General features: G+C 37.1%; 2 protein-coding genes across 2 annotated transcripts in view; one reads left to right on the top strand and one right to left on the bottom strand.

The window, feature by feature from the left end:
- LOC114026395 (olfactory receptor 10J1-like) overlaps positions 1-17891 on the top strand; it is a 104577-nt gene that overhangs the window by 52949 nt on the left and 33737 nt on the right. The window lies entirely within an intron of this gene.
- LOC114026355 (serum amyloid P-component-like) lies at positions 13171-14492 on the bottom strand. Its single transcript, XM_027840034.1, has 2 exons — positions 14327-14492; positions 13171-13920 (listed from the first exon to the last, which is right to left on the bottom strand). The coding sequence occupies exons 1-2, from the start codon at positions 14388-14390 to the stop codon at positions 13313-13315; spliced, it is 672 nt and encodes a 223-aa protein (XP_027695835.1). The 5' UTR covers positions 14391-14492; the 3' UTR covers positions 13171-13312.

Raw genomic sequence — 17891 nt, 5'->3', positions numbered from 1 at the left:
AATCCATATTGTTTAAGGACCTGCTGAAGGTACTGGGGATGTTCAGCTTGGAGAAAAAGAGTCTGTGGGGCAAGTGGGGTCGGGGGGAAGAAGGCAGGATGATAGCTGTGTTCAAGTATATGAAGGGCTGGCATTAGGTAAGGAATTACACTTGTTTCTCTTGACCCAAATGGAAAAAGTAGAAGTAATAGTTGCAAGAAGTAAAAAAAAAAATAGATTTGACGGCAGGAAAAACTTCCTAATAATTAGAAATGTACAAAAGTAGAATGGAAAGTACTGGATTTCCCCTCAGTGAAAGTCTTCCAGCAGAGGCTGGTTGACCACTTATCAGGTACGTTACAGTGGGGAATTATTTATCAATTGTATTACTCAGTCCTTTCCAAATCTAAAAGTCTGGGATTCTGTAATTGTGTCTCTCATTCAATTTCCCCAAATTCCTCCTTACCCCCAAAGCCCATCTCTTCAAAACCAATATTTGGTCATTGTTCTTATATGCTTGTGTAAGGGAAATAAGGACTTTCCTTCAAAGGCAGACATGCTAGCAAAGAACTCATTCCTTGTACCTCTCTTCCAAAAAATGTTTTGTAGCTTTCTTGAGGCTTCCTTGAGCTTCCTCAAAGCTTCAAGACAATTTGCATGCCAGGGCATGAAGGGAGATAAAAGAACCGCAGGCTCAGAAAACCATAGTAGAAAGCAGCAGTTCTTAAACATTTTGCTGTCTTTGCTAAAACTCCATAATATAAATCCCTTTGCACTCTTAAAAATCAAGGATCCCAAAGAGCCTTTGTTCATGTGAGTTTTATCCACTTACCAAGAGATATTGGTAAATATCAATAGATATTGTGCATCAAATATGCATCAGAAATTTAAATTTAAAAATATTTATTCATTTAAAATAACAATAAACACATGTATTAACATAAATAACATTTTTATCAAAAATAACATTTTCCCTCAAAAAAGTGAAAAGAATGGCACCATTTCACTTTTTCTGTAAATCTCTTTAATGTCTGACCTAATAGAAGACAGCTAGATTTTCCTATCTGCTTCTAGATTCAATCTGTTTTGATATGCTGTTTTGAAGTAAGTGAAGAAAATCTATTCTCACACAGATATGTAGCTGGGAAAGGGAGGAGTATTTTAATAGGTATGTAACATCTTAATATTATTATGAAAATAGTTTTGATTTTGCAGATCCCCCCGAAAGGAGTCTATGAACCACACTTTAAAAATCACTGGTGTAAGCTTTGAAGAATATGGAAAGCAAGATGCCTGGCCCCACAGGCAAGGAAAGAGGTAAATTGTTTTTTAAAAAAGCCAAGTAAAAAGTAACAAACTGGTATTTTTTTAAGTAGGCAGAGCTAAGATGGCAGAGTAGAGGGGGTATTCCAGCTGTACTCTCTCAACACTCCCCTCAAACAACTTTAAAAAAAAACACCTCAAATCAAATTCTGAAGCAGCATAGCCAACAAAAGGTCAGGGTAAAACCTTTTTCCCATACAAAATAGCTTAGGAGGTTGAAAAGAGAGGTCTGTGACACTGGGGTGGGGGCTGGCCCTGAGCAAAAAAGGTGGCAACAACAGCTGTGGGCCTCACAGGCAGCTGTGACAACAGCTGCAACAACAGCAGCTTTCAGCTAAAAGATGGTAAAAGGATTGGACAGCTGGTCAGAAAGATTAGAAGGGACCCCTGAGCTTACTGGGGGCAAGAACTGGCAGTGCTTGGCAGTTCCATTGTTGAATACTCAATTCTGGGTTGCAGTTCCAAGGTGGAGATGAGCATTACTACTTTCTGATTGAAGAAAACAAGGGCCCTTCCTGGGCAAGGACCAGAGAGCAGAGCAGTAGAACAGTGATGACTCTTCTTTCCAGATTATACCACCTTGGAAGTACAGAAAACATATAGACTCCCATAACTAGCTATGAAAACAACAGCACAAAAAAAAATTTTTTAAAAATAAAACACTTTAAATGTGGGACAGTGAATCCCATCCCTACACTTAGAGTTGGATAGAGCCCAACTCTACTATAAATTTTGGAGTCAAGAAATAGGCTGGAAAAATGAATAAACAACAAAAAAAAAAGAACCTGATCATAAAAATCTACTATGGTGACAGGGAAAATCAAGACACAAATGCAGAAAAAGAACACAATGTGAAAATAGCTACAAGTAAAGCCTCAAGGGAAAATGCAGATTGGGCAGAAACCCAGCAAGAATTCCTGGAAAAGCTAAAGAAAGAACAAAAAAAACTTTTTTTTTTGGCTAGGCAATGGGGTTAAGTGACTTGCCCAGGGTCACACAGCTAGTAAGTGTTATGTATCTGAGGTCAGATTTGAACTCAGGTCCTCCTGAATCCAGGGCCAGTGCTCTATCCACCATGCTACCTAGCTGCCCCAGCAAAAAAAAAAAATTTAATCAAATAAGAGTGATAGAAGAAAAATTGGGAAAAGAAATGAAAGCAAATTAACTAAAGAGAATTAACAACTTGGTTAAAAAAATAGAGGCATAAAAAAATTAAAGAAAATACCTTAAAAAACAGAATTGGGAGGCAGAGCTAAGGTGGCGGAGTAAAAGCAGAGACTTGCTTGATCTCTCCCCCAGACCCCTCCAAATACCTATAAAAAATGGCTTTAAGCAAACTCTAAAGCAGTAGAGCCCACAAAAAGACAGGGTGAAATAAATTTTTACAGCCCAAGAAAGGCTGGATGGTTGATCAGAAAGGTATATCGCACCAGGAGGGAAGAGGAGTGCAGTTCCACATGGGCGCACAGGCAAGGCAGGCCTCAGCAAACCTGGAGTAGGCCTCGGAGGACTGACTTGCAGGCAGCTATGGTGGTTTCCAGACTTCTCAACCCATGAATACCAAAGACAACTTAAAAGTTCAGTGGGAAAAGTCTGTGTCTGCAGTGACAGAAAGAAACACGGAGCCAGTCCCAGTCCCGGAGCTTGGCCCTGGGGGGGAGGCTATTTCCAGAGCTTTTAGCCCACAGGCTGAGGGGGAATTGAGTGGCTGATCAGAGGGGGATTGCAGGGATCTCTCTGCTGGTGCAGGATTCTCTTGCTTTGCCCATGGTTGGATCTGGGTCACAGTTCTGGGTGGCGGTTCTGGGGTGAGGAGGAGAGCTGGCATGGTGGGGTTTGTAGTGGTGGTAGGGAGGAAATCTTCCTCACAGTTCCAAGACAAAAAAGAGTGCTTGTGGTCACTCATAGACCAGAGCACAGTCCAGGAAAGGAGTAAACACCTCACCCTTGATCATAGCACCTTGGAAGAACTGAAAATTTACAGGTCCCTAGAAGTATCTCTGAAAACAGCTGCACAAAACCCCAGAAGCTTGGGACAGTACATTCTCCACACTGGAAGCAGACCTCTACCTTAACAAAGAGTCTATAACTCAAGTAATTGACTGGGACCATGAGCAAGCAGTGCAAAAAGAATCAGATCACAGAATCTTGCTTTAGTGATGAAGAAGATGAAAACATACAACCAGAAGAAGACAACACAGTCAAAGCTCCTACATCCAAAGCCTCCAAGAAAAATATGAATTGGTCCCAGGCCATGGAGGAGCTCAAAAAGATTTTGAGAAGCAAATAAGAGAAGTAGAGGAAAAACTGAGAGTGATGCAAGAAAAATCATGAAAAACAAGTCAACAGCTTGCTAAAGGAGACCCAAAAAAAAAAATACTGAAGAAAATAACACCTTTAAAAATAGCCTAATCCAAATGGCAAAAGAGGTCCAAAAGGCCAATGAGGAGAAGAATGCCTTAAAAATCAAAACTGGCCAAATGAAAAAGGAAGTCCAAAAGCTAACTGAAGAAATACTTCCTTAAAAATTAGAATGGAGCAATTGGAAGCTAGTGACTTTATGAAGAATCAAGACACTGTAAAAACAAATCCAAAAGAATGAAAAAATAGAAGACAATGTGAAATATCTCATTGGAAAAATAACTGACCTGGAAAATAGATCCAGGAGAGAGAATTTAAAAATTATTGGACTATCTGAAAGCCATGATCAAAAAAAGAGCCTAGACATCATATTTCAAGAAATTACCAAGGAAAACTGCCCTGATATTTTAGAACCAGAGGGCAAAATAGAAATTGAAAGAATCCACCAATCACCTCCTGAAAGAGATCCCCAAAGGAAAACTCCTAAGAATATTGTAGCCAAATTCCAGAGTTCCCAGGTCAAGGAGAAAATATTGCAAGCAACCAGAAAGAAACAATTCAAATGTTGTGAAAACACAATCAGGATAACCCAAGATTTAGCATCTTCTACATTAAGAAACTGAGGGCATGGAATATGATATTCCAGAGGGCAAAGGAGATAGGATTACAACCAAGAATCACATAGTCAGCAAAATTGAGTATAATCCTTCAGGAAGAAAATGGTCATTCAGTGAAATAGGGGACTTTCAAGCATTCTTGATGAAAAGACCAGAGCTGAATAGAAAATTTGACTTTAAATACAAGACTCAGTTGAAACATAAAGAGGTAAACAGGAAAGAGAAATCATAAGATACTTATTAAGGTTCAACTGTTTACATTCCTGCAGGGAAAGATGATATTTGTAACTCATGAGACCTTTGTTAGTATTAGGATAGTTGGAGGGCAAAAATTATATATATGTAAATAGAGATAGAGAGGGCACAGGGTGAGATAAAGATGAAGGGATGATATCTGGAGAATAAAATTAAGAGGTGAGAGGATTATACTGGGAGAAGGAGAAAGAGAGAGGTAGAATGGGGTAAATTATCTCACACAAAATAGACAAGAAAAGGCTTTTACAGGGGAGGGGAAATGGGGGAAGGTGAAAGAGAATGAGTGGATCTTATTCTCATCAGATTTGACTTAAAGAAGGAATAACATACACACTCAACTGGGTATGGAAATCTATCTTACCCTAAAGGAAAATGGGGGGCGGAGGGAGACAAGAAAGCAGGGGGACGATAGAGGGGAGGGCAGATTGGGGGAGGGGCTAATCAGAAGCAAACACTTCTGAGGAGGAACAGGCTCAAAAGAGAGAATAGAATAAATAGGAGGTGGGATGAAGGGAAATATACTTAGTTTTTCACAACATGACTACTATGGAAGTTTTTTGCATGACTACACATGTATAACCTGTATTGAGTTGCTCGCCTTTTCAGTGAGGGTCTGGGGGGGGGAGGAAGGGAGAAAATTTGGAACCCAAAGTTTTAAAAACACATGTTAAAAAAAATTGTTTTCACATGCAACTGGGAAATAAGAAATACAGGAAATGGGGTATAGAAATCTATCCTTCCCTACAGGAAAATAGAAGGGGAAGAGGATAAGAGAAGGGAGGGTGATATAAGGGAGACCAGATTAGGGGAAGGGGCATTCAGAATGCATGCCTTCTTGGAGTGGGGGTAGGGGCAAGATGGGGTGAAAATTTGGAACTCAAAATCTTGTGGAAGTGAACATTGAAAACTAAAAATAAATAAAATTTCAAAAAGATAAAAAAAAACAAAAATAAAGGAGAGCTGTAGGGAGAATGAAGGTAGTATAAAGAGTCCTTTCCTCTTGTAATATTCTGGAGGTTATGGTTAAAAAATACTATATGTTTGAAAACCTTGTTAATAAGATTAAATGCACTTTTAAGTTTAAAAAAAAAACAGAATTGGCCAAAAGACCAAAGAAGTACAAAACCTCACTAAAGAAAGAGCTCCTTAAAATTCAAAATTGGGCAAATGGAAGCCAATGACTCCATGAGACATCAAGAAACAATAAAATGAAGTCAAAAGAATAAAAGATAGGTGAAAATGTGGATATCTCATTGGATTAAAAAAAACTGACCTAGAAAATAAATTGAAGAGAGATAATTTAAGAATTATTAGAGTACCTGAAAGCCACAATAAATAAAAAATCTGAACAGCAACTTTCTGGAAATTATCTAAGAAAACTGCTCTGATATCTTAGAATCAGAAGGCAAAATAGAAATTGAAATAATCTACCAATTACCTTCTGAAAGTGATACCAAAATGAAAACTCTCAGGAATATTAAAGCCAAATTCTAGAACTCCCAGGTCCAGCAGAAAATATTGAAAGAAGTCAGAAAGAAATGATCCAAATACCATGGAGCCACAATCAAAATCACACAAGATTGAGCAGGTACCACATTAAAGGAGTGGAGAGCTTTGAATATGATATTCAGGAAGGCAAAGGAGCTAGGATTATAACCAAGAATAATCTACTCAGTAAAGTTGAATATAATCCTTTAGGGGTAAATCTGGACATTTAATGAAATAAAAGATGTTCAAGTATTCCTGAGGAAAATATCACAACTGAATAGAAAAACTGACATTCAAACACAAGACTCAAGAGAAGCATAAAAAGGTAAACATGAAAGAGAAATCATAAGGAACTTGATAAGTTAAAGTTTAACCATTAGAGTATTTACATTCCTTTATGGGAAAATAATACATGTAACTGCTAAGAACTTCATCATTATTGCAGCATTTAGAAGGAGTCTACATAGAGAGAGGGTGTAGATGTGAGTCAATTATGTTGGGATGATCTTTTTAAAAATGAAAGGATGAGAAAGAGGGATGCACTGAAAGAAGGGGGAAGGGAAAGGAAGAATGGGAGAAATCTCACAAAAGAGATGTGCAAAGAAGAGCTCTTACAGTGGAGGGGGAGAATGGAGGGTGGTGGGCAATGCTTAAACTTCACTCTCATCTGAACTAGTTCAAAGACAGAAGAATACACACACACACACACACACTCAATTGGGTGTAGAAATCTATAAAAAAAGACTGATAAGGACAACAGATTAAGGGAGCCAGTGGTCAGAAGCAAAACAGACTACTGAAGAGAGAGAGAGAGAGAGACATAGAGAGAAAGAGGAGGAAGAGGACTAGGATAAGGATGAGGAGGACGAGGAGGAGGAGAAATAGAAGAAAATTGGATGGAGTGAAATGCAGTTAGTAAACATAATTCTTGATCTGAATAGAATTAACTCACCAATAAAACAGAAGTGGATAGCAAAATAGATTAGAAATCAGAATCCAATATTATGTTATTTACAAAAGACATACTTGAAATACACACACACACGGTTAAAATAAGGGGCTGAAACAGAATCTGTTATGCTTCAGCTGAAGTAAAGAAGGCAAGGATAGTAATCATCATTTTAGACAAAGCAAAAGTGAAAATAGACCTGATTAAAAGAGATAAACAGGGAAAATACAGGAAAATACATTTCACTAAAAGGTACCATAGACAATGAAGTAATATCAGTATTAAACATATATGCACCAAATGGTATAGTATCCAAATTATTAAAGGAAAAGGTAAATGAATTACAGGAAGAACTAGGTGATAAATCTGTACTAGTGAGGGTCCTCAACTTATTCCTTCAGAACCAAATAAATTTGACCATAAATAAATGCTAAAGAAGTCAAGGAGATGAATATAAATTTTAAAAGTTAGATATGTTAAACCTCTGGAGAAAAATTAATGGCAGTAGAAAGAAAACATTTTTCTCAATTATAGAGGGCACCTTCACAAAAAAAATTGACCATATATTGGGACATAAAAACCTTGCAAACAAATGCAGAAAAGCAGACCTTTGAAACATAGATTAAAAATTAATTGGAAACTAAATAATCTAATCCTAATGAATGAGTGGGTCAAAAACCAAGTCATAGAAACAATTAATAATCTCATTAAAGATAATGACAACAGTGAGACAATATATCAAAATTTGCAGAATGAAGCCATAAGAGTACTTAGGGAAAAATTTATAGCTTCAAAGGTTTACTTCAATAAAAGAGAAAAAGAGAAGATCAATGGATTGGTCAAGCAATGAAAGAACTAGGGAGAAAAAAAATTTTTAATTCTCAATTAAACACAAAAATAGAAATCCTTAAAATCAAATTAGAGAATAATAAATTTTGAAGTAAAAAAAATTAAACTAGAAAAATAAAAGTAGGAACTGATTTTATGGGGGGAAACTACAAAATAGATAAGTCACTGGTTAATTTGTTTTTAAAAAAGAAAGAAGGAAACCAAATTACTAGTATCAAAAATGAAAAGGGTGGATGTATCACCAACAAAAGTAAAATAAAGCAATTATTTGAAGCTATGTTGCCTACTTACCTGCCAATAAAACTGACAAGCTAAGTGAAATAGATGAATATTTATGAAAATATAAATTGATCAGATTAACAGAAGAGGAAATAGGATACTTAAATAGCCTTATCTTTAAAAAAAATGAACAAGCCATAAATGAGCTCACTAAGAAAAATTCCCCAGGAACAGACAGATTTACAAGTGAATTTTACCAAACAGTTAAAGAACAATTCATTCTAATACTACATAAACTATTTAAAAAAAAAAAAGTTAAATAGGAGTCTTACCAAATTGCCTTCTCCTACACAAATATGGTGCTGATACCTAAACCAGGGAGAGCAAAAACAGAGAAAAAAAACTATAGACCAATTTCCCTAGTGAGTATTGATGTAAAAATTTTAAATAAAATACTAGCAAAGAAACCACAGCAACATATCACAACAATTATACACTTATGACCAGATAGGACTGATATTAGGAATGCAGAGATAGTTCAATATTAGGAAAACTATAAGTGACCATATCAATAATAAAATCAACAAAAATCGTATGATTACATTAATAGATTCATAAAAAGCTTTTGACAAAATATTCCTATTTTTAAAATTCCTATTTAAAGAAACATTAGAAAGTATAGGAATGAAGTTTTGTTTTGTTTTGTTTTTAATGACAAGTAGTACTATCTAAAATCATCAGCAAACATTATGTATAACAGGGACAAAGTAGAAGCCTTCTCAATAAAATTAAGAGTAAAAGAAAGATGTCTATTATGACCATTATTATTCAATACTGTACTAGAAATGCTAACTACAGCAATGAGACAGGAAAAAGACATTGAAGGAATAAGAATAAGCAATGAGGAAACAAAATTATCACTTTGCAAATGATATGATGGTATACTTAGAGAACCCTAGGGAATCAACTAAAAGATTAGTTGAAACAATTAACAAATTTAACAGAGTTGCAAGATATAAAATAAACCCACAGAAATCACTAGCATTTCTACATATTACCAACAAAACTCAGCAGAAAGAGATAGAAAAATTCCATTTAAAATAACTACAAACAATATAAAATATTTGGGAGTCTAACTGCCAAAACAAATCTATTGTGCTATTAGAAATAATGAGGGGGATGATTTCAGAAAACTCTGAGAAGATTTATATGTACTGATGCAAAGTGAAGTGAACAGAACCAGAACATTATATACAGTAACAGCAACATTACAATGACAATCAGTTGTAATAGACTTAGCCGCTCTGAGCAATACAATGATCCAAGACAATTCCAAAGGACTCATGATAAAAAAAAGTAATGCTATCTACCTCCAGAGAGTGAGCTAATGAATTCTGAATGCAGCTGAAGCATAATTTTTCACTTTCTTTGTTTTTCTTGCTTTTTTTTTTGCAATGTGGCTAATGTGAAAATATATTTTGAATGACTTCACATGTATAATGAGCATCTTATTGCTTGCCTTTTCAATGGGGAGGGGAAGGGAAATGGGGAGGAGAGAATTTGGAACTCAAAAAAAAATTTAAATGAATGTTAAAAGTAAAGAAAGAAAAAATGTTTGAGCGGAGAGTAACAGAATTAGAGAAACATTTCCATAGCACAGGGAAAATCTTGAAGATTTATGAAAGAACATAAACAGAAATAGCACAGGATGAAGAGGCATGGGTGTGTAGGAGTCTGCACCTGTGAATTTATTACCCATGTTGATGAGATCTCAGATCCACCATAACATTTAAATCACTGGATGGTGAAAAGGGATTGGGAGTTGGGATAGATAATTAAATAAGGCAAGATACCTGCTCTTGATGATGAATCAATCTGTTAGGACATGCAAATGGCAATCATACTAAATGGAATACTGTTAGTACAAAATAGGAATACAAACAAGGAGTCATGAGGAAAGACTGTAAGACAAAAAGACTGTTCTGGCTGCTAGTTTCAAAGACAAGACAGCAAATCAAAAAGTTCCTAAGCAATAACTTTGAGAAAATTAAACTAATAACCACTAGGTAAATATAAGTTTAAATAGAAGAAGATCTCATTTTTCAAAGCATTTAGTGAATGGATAAGATACCAACATTGCTATAATACACAATATTACACAATAATTCAAGTAAGCGCTTATCAACCACTCACTGTACTAGGCATTGGTGATACAAAGACAAAAACTAAACGGTGCCCACACTCAAGTTGCTTCTAGGCTACTGGATTAGAGAATTTTTTAAAATTGCATCTGAGGTCTGAGAGGAAAAATTTTTATCAAGAAGTGGGATCAGGAAGGTTTTCCTGAGGAGATGGTATTTGACTGGGGCTTGAAAGCAAAGGTTCTTAATGATCGTTTTCTATCATGAATCTCTTTGACAATCTGATGAAGCCTATGTACCCTTTCTTTGAATAATATTTTAAATACAAAAAATAAAGACATAGTATTACAAATTAAACCAAATTATATACATTTTTAAAAAAATTTTTAAAGCAACTTCATAGACCTTAGGTTAAGAATCCCTGTCTTAAAGTCTGATTCAGAATCAACAAGTGGAGACATGGAGAGAGAGTGTTCCAGGCATGAAGAACAAACTTAATTAAGGTATGGAAATGTGAGAGCAGAGAGTATGTTCAGAGATAAAACATTTGTTTATTTGACTGTAGGGTGGATATATGGAAGAGTTCACAGACATGATATAAAGCTGAAAATGTAGAGTGCCACTAGGTCATGGAAGTCCTTGATTACTAGACTTCCATGCGTGAGCGTTCTTTGGAAGGTAATAATGAGTCACCTAAGATTTTTGAATAGAGGAGGAATATGGCCAAACTAATGTCTAAGAGAGATTATTTTAACAATAGCATTAAAGATGAATTGAAGGGAGGAAGGAATGGAGACCAGAAATACAAAAAGGAAGTTATTGAAATAGTCCAAGAGGATGCTAAAGAGGATTTATATTAGGTTAATGGTAGTGGGAATAGACTGGAGGAAATTAATTTGTGTGATGTTGTAGCAAATTGTTAGATATGGAGATGAAGAAAAGAACTTATAACTCCAAGGTTGTAAATGTGGGAGGCAGTTTTTATCAGAGTGCCACAGATTAGTATAGTGAATGAAGTCAGAATGAAGAACAAGTTTAGGAGGAATGATAATATTCTATGGTTTAGTGAATTCTAGCTGCTGGTGCAACACACAGATGAAGATGTCCTGAAGTCAGTTAGAGACACAGGTCTGGAGCTCAGCAGAGTTGTAAAGACTAGAAATATTGACTTGGAGTCATTGGCATGGTTGCCACTATAGTGTAAATGAAATTATCAAAGGAGATAGTATATAGAGAGAAGATAAATGATTCAAAGACAGACCATGGGGAAATATTTACATTGAGGTGTTGGGAGGAGAGAGAGGAGCCAATAAAAGAGACAGAAAATAAGTAATTTGGGAAGTACAGTGAGACCCAGAATAGTGTGATGTCTGAAGTTGAAGAGGAATAAAAATAATGCCTAGGTATACATAAAATTTTAAGATTTGCAAAGCTTCTCTCATGAGTTTTCAATAGAGAGCAGTAATCAACAGTAACAAAAACTGCAAAGAGGCCTAGAAAGAAGAGGACTGAAAGAAAAGAGATCATTGGAAACCTTGGAGAGAGAAGGTTCATTGGAGTACTTGGAGAGGAAGCCTGTTTGCCAAGGATAGAGCAGATAATGGGTAATGAGATAGAAGAGACATCACTCTTCCCAAATGGGAAATAGCTCACATGGGCAGAGAGCACAAAGTGCAATAGAAAGTACACTGAGACTGAAATCAAAAGTCCAGGGTTTAGAAGTATAGTGGAAAGACCACTGGTTTTGGAATCAGAGAGTTAACTGGATTCTGCCCCTTAATCCCAGTTGCTGCTTCTTGATATTTCTATGACCTAGGGCAAATTATTTAATCTTTTCTAAGTCTCAGTCCTCATGAATAAAATAACAATTTGGATTAGCTAATGCCTGAGTTCCCTTCTATCTCTAGCTCAAATATTCCCCAAATAAATCCCTAAATCTACCACTTAACAGATTTGTGATTTAGGACAAGCCACTTGACTTCTCTGTTCCTCAGTTTCTTCTGCAGAATAACACTGTTTAAGCTTTTATTAGTTACTTCACAGATGAGATAATATAAAACGTTTTGTAAACCTTGAAGTTCTATATGAATGTCGCTTTCCCAAGTTTGCTACAATGATAAAATGAAATGGGACATAATAATGTCTGATTGATCTGACTTGTTTTGTAGATTTTGAATACCACTAATATTATATAACATCATGTAACCCTATCAATTGTCTTACCTTAATTTCTCATCAGGGTAAAGGAGTAACTCTGGTTCTCAAAAGCTATGCCAGCAGAAAAAAAGAACTACCAAGGAGGAAAGGCTTCCACAATGAGCTCAGTGACAGGTTTTAGATCTGCCCCTCCTTAGGCATAATATTGATCTACGGTTCCATGATTTACCTGATCTCCCACATAAGCCTTGCTAAATTCAGAATGGCAGCACCTCAGTGCTGGAAGCGACTTTCAGAGGCTAACTCAAGCCATCCACGACTGAAAAAGGAAGTCCTCTACAACACACAAGGGCAGGGGTTAATCAACCTTGTGAGTTACTTACCTACTTACTTACTTACTTATTTAGACAACAAGTCAGCCTTGTTCAATGTTCTCTTGTGAGGGGAAACCCACTACCTCTCACAGTAGTGCATTCCACTTTGAGATAACTCTAATTGTTAGGAACTTTTCCCCTTATATTAAGTCTCTTCAAAGAAACTCATACCCTGATTGGTTCAAGTGGTGATTTGGGGTGGGGGAAAAGGCATAAAAACTCTTGTACACCATCTACTAAAGTATAGAGAGGTTGTGATCAATATCAGTAAAGTGGATATCCACAACAACAACAACATCACAGTGCCTTATAAGTAATGTACATCAATGCAGTGGGAACTCATGTTAATTAGAGTTCTTTATGAATATCTAATATCTGTTTAGGTTCCAGATAATTGAGATTTCACATAAGTAACTTATGAAAAACTGAATTGCTACTATCATACTATAGCACACAAATTAAGGGTATTTTAACTCTTTATTATTCAACTGGGTAGCACAAAGACCCTCAGATCTGGCTACATGAGATCTAATCTCCTAGGGAAGGAATAATCCACTTGTCGGTCAGTTATGTATGCTAGCATGCTTATGACTCAGAGACTCAGGACCACAGCTGTGGTTTGGTGACCACATAACCTTTTATCAAATAATTCAGTGCTCCCCAGTTTAGGATATTGCCACTGAAGGTCTGACCACTGTACAAAGAGTGAACCTGGAATGGAGAAAGTACAAAATCCCACATGTGAACTTCTCCAATTTCTCCCACAAAGGACTGTCTATGATCAAAATTTCCCCCAAAGGAATCTTGCTCTTGCCCCAGGATGATCTTTGCCTCTGCTCCCACCAAATACCCCTTCTTCAGGCCCTTTCTCACGAGGGGCTTATCATTTATCCATAGTTCAGCTATGCCTGAAGCTGACTCCCAGCTTACACAAATATGGACTGGGTAAGAAAGGTCATCATTGATTTCAAAGGAAATCTTTTCATTCCCAATCTGCAGATTATATTCCCCAACTCTGGGCTTAAATAGGAGGAGTTCATTGTCATGAGTTCTGGTGGCATAGGAGAACAGAGCATAGGAACGGTTGAGGTCAGTGTATGCACGCAGGCACACGGTGAGATTCTGCAGCGGCTTCTTCATCTGAGGGATTAGGAGGACATGGGCATCAGATGATTCTTTAGGGAACACAAACACCTCCTTTCTCAAGTCTGCAACAGAAAAAGAGGATTAGAAGTAGGACCTTCCTTTAATTTTTCAGAATACAGGGTTTTACCTGCTCTGTAATTCTAAATATTAGGAATGAAAATATCCCTCCTAGTGAACATTTCCTCCCATTCCTTCACCATATCAACCCATCCCTAGCTCCATACTCTAGGCTAGAGGTGTCAGACACACAGCCACTGTTGCATGCTGCCTGAAGAAGAAAATGTCATTGGGAAATATTTAATAAAATAAATAAAAATACAATAAATCATAGATAATAATACATTATAAAACTAAGTCAATATGCAACCCATAGGGCTCCATATGTATTGATTAGTGACCCCCATTTCTATTTAAGTTCAATGCCATTGCTCTAGACCCAGCCCCAGAACCAATTCAAAGACTTCCTACCTGTCTGAGCAATAGTTCCTAAAAGACTGTAAAGGACCAAAGCCCCAGACAAGATTATCTTCATCTTTTCAGTCTAGAAGTGCCTGTGGCAGTAACAATAGTTCTGGGAGCAATGTTTATAGAAAGATCAAAAATTGAGGCTCCACTATTCCTCACTTGCCAGTGATGATTTCCTCCTCTCTGGCCTCATTGCCTTCAGGGATTTTATGCACATGGTGGGGGAGGGGAAGAAATATTGTGTAAGATATTTCCCAGCTGTCCCATAGTCAGAGGTCCTGATCTGGTATGTTCCATGAGGGGACTGCGGTGGCAAATCGATGGAAGTTATTTATTAGAAACTCCAGTCACTGCCTGAGCTCCAACTCTGTGTGACACAGATTCAGGGTTTGGGAAGACAGTAGTTCAGAGAATCCAGGAGCATCATCAGTGGATGACAGTGAGAGATAAGTAATAACAAATGGGCTCCCATCCAATGTTCCTTCCTATGGCAGTAGGAGCCTTGCTCTCTTCCGGTTCTCATCTGGCCAGCACTTCTGTTTTATTCCAGGGTTCTCTTGATCCACACTATATCTTCTGACTGAACTCATATAGCTCTTTCTGGAGCCCAGGCCAACCAAAAGGCTTCATTTTCATGACTAGATCCTTATTTCATTCATGTATAATGTTAAGTTTTATCTAAGTCCATCCTCTATCCAAATCACAAATACTATCTACAACATCCTAAAAAAGTGGTCATTCCATCTTTGCTTAAACATCTCTAGCGATGGGGTACTTAGACTCCCAAAGAAGACCAACTCACTCTTGAACACTAACATTGTTAGAAAGTTTCCCCTTGTGAGAGGTAAAAATCAGTCTTCTTTTATATTCCACCGATTGTTCCAACCTTGGCCCCTTGACTTCTCCATATTCAAAATTATTCTACCAAGTTTTGAACTTTGAAATTCCTCCTCTCAAATACATGATTTTTGTCTTCTTTTCTCTCCCATTGACTCCTCCCTCCAAAACTTGAGATTTATCATCACTGTAAACTCCTTTGCCTCAATCCTTCCCTGTTCTTCTACTCCATCTCCCAACTACTCTGGCCTTACTTTCATGACTTCAAAATCTTGACTCAGCTCCTTTTGAATATCTCAAACTGGCAAAAAAAAATCTCATTATCTTTTCCCAAAAACTTTTTTTTTCAAACTTTCCTTTACTGTTGGCACCATCATCATCCTAAATCACCCAGATTTACCATGTCAGTATGATCCTTTACTCTTCATCAAACTCTCCCCAAAAATCCAATCTATTGCCAAATTGGACCCTTTCTACCTTCATAATATCTCTCATATATGTCCCCCTTTTTCCATTCACATAGCCACACTCATCACCCCTCACTCAGAACTATTTCCATAGCTTTCCAAATAGTCTTCCTACTTAGATCTCCAACCCATTCTCTACTCAGTTGCCAACGTGATTTTCTAAAACAGAGGTTTTACCATGCTACTACTCACCCTACACATACACACACACACACACACACACACACACACACACACACACCTGTAAACTCTAGTGGTTCCTATTTCTGGTCATCTGGACTATTCTATTCTATCTTGTGTCTGCAACAGAGAGAAAAGATTAGAAGTAGGACCTTGCTTTAACTTCTCAGAATGCGGGTTTCACTTGCTCTCTGATTCTATTCTGGTATGCCCTCCTAGTATACTGGACTATTTGTTCTTCCTCACACAAGACATCAATCTCTCAACTCCACTCCTAGAATGCTCTCCCTTCTCACCTTGACCTCATAGCTTACCTCTCTTCCTTTCAAATGAAGCTCAGGTACCATATTCCGTAGGAGGCCTTTCCTTATCTCCCTCCTCCCTAGAACTTTCCTTTTGAGATTGCACACATACAAATATACATACGAATACACATACACATATATGCACATACACACATACAAGATACAAACATATACACACATGTGAGCACATGTTTTTATGAATCTTTGTATGTGTTTATGTGTATGTATGCATTTTGTATGTGCATAGCTATTTGCATGTTGTCTTTCCCTTTAGAAGGAGGAGGGAAGGAGAGGTGTTTTTTTTTCCTTTCATTGTATACCCAGTATTTATCATGTATCAGGTATATAGTAAATGATTAATAAATGTTTGTTGACTGACTATCCCTGAAATAAAACTAATTCTACAAGGCTTTGTCCTCTACCTTGAATTTTTGCCCCCCTGACTTTGAACCATTTATATTCTATTAATCCTCAATCCTTGGTCACAACTAACAGCTGCTTCCTATGTTCCAATCTATTCTCAAGTCATTGAATGTTGCAGGAAAAAGTCTTGAAACTATGGAGACTTTGTCCAGTCCAAATTTATGTTATTTAATCTCACCTAGAACCTTATTGCTGCAACTCTGATAGACTCTCTCTCATGCTTCCAATAAAGGCTGTCATAATTCTTTTCCTCTTTTTTTAATTCCTATATGTGTGCTCCATACCCTCTCCCAGAGTAAAGGACAGCCACCTTTTACTTTGCTGAAACAATCCAGGGCATCCGTCTTGAGTTCCCTCATCTCCCATACTTGACACCTCAAAACCTCTCTCAATCTCCATCCTCTTCTTCTGCCGAGGTCTAGTCACAGATAAGGTGATCCTTAATTTGCCAAGGCTAATCCCTTCACTTGTGGTTTTCCCCTCCTCTCTCCTCTAAGACTTTGCTTCATTATCCATGAGTTTCCTCTCACAACTGTTTCTCCACTTAACCAACTAACTACAAACTTAGATTTTTCCTATCCTTAAAAACTCTCCTCTGATCCAATAATCTTTTAAGCTGTCATTATTTATCTTTTTTTGCTGTTTCACTGGTTAAACATTTAGAAATAATAATCTATGTTCATTGTCCATTTGTGCAGCATTCATTTGTTCCTCAACCTATCACAATTCAACTTCTAATTACCCTAATTTGATGAAACTGATTTCTCAAAGGTCAAGAATGCTTTTCTAATTATTCCAATAGCCTTTTCTCAGTCATTATTTTCCTTAACCTTTCTGTAGCATTCAACACTATTGACCATTGCCTCCTCCAAGACACTCTCTCCTCCCTTGCCTTCTGTGATACTACCCTCTTCTGCGTCTCCTGCCATCAGTCTGACCAGTCCCCCAGCCTGTATGGGTATTCATCATAGCTCTAGCCTAGAACCTCTTCTTTGCTTTTTTCCCCTAGTAATCTATCTTCTTCAAGGGGTTCACTTATTACCTCACAATCTATATTTTCATCCCTAATCTCTTCCCAGAGTTCTACATCTTCAGCTACCTATAGGGCATCTCCACTTAGCTGTTCCTCTGACACCTCAAACTCAACATGTCCAAAACTGAACTCACCCCTTAACCTAACCAATTCTCCCTAACTCCCTATTTCTTCTTTTGGCACCAGCATATTCCCAGTCACCCAGGTTCAAAACCTTTTTATCATCTTTGATTCCTACCACTCTCTTAGAACTAGCCAATATATCACCATATGACCTAGGGCAGTTAGTTGGCACAGTAAATAGAGTGTTGAATTTGGAATCA

Source organism: Vombatus ursinus, unplaced genomic scaffold, assembly GCF_900497805.2.
Source record: "Vombatus ursinus unplaced genomic scaffold, bare-nosed wombat genome assembly UNPS02014838.1, whole genome shotgun sequence".
NCBI lineage: Eukaryota > Metazoa > Chordata > Mammalia > Diprotodontia > Vombatidae > Vombatus > Vombatus ursinus.
The sequence above is the reverse complement of the archived record's forward strand: the minus strand, read 5'-3'. Positions and strand labels throughout refer to the sequence as shown.

Coding starts and splice junctions, on each gene's coding strand:
- LOC114026355 (XM_027840034.1), bottom strand. CDS start 14,390: ATGAAGATAATCTTGTCTGGGGCTTTGGTCCTTTACAGTCTTTTAGGA. Junction 13,921..14,326: donor AGGAACTATTGCTCAGACAG/GTAGGAAGTCTT, acceptor TTTCTGTTGCAG/ACTTGAGAAAGGAGGTGTTT.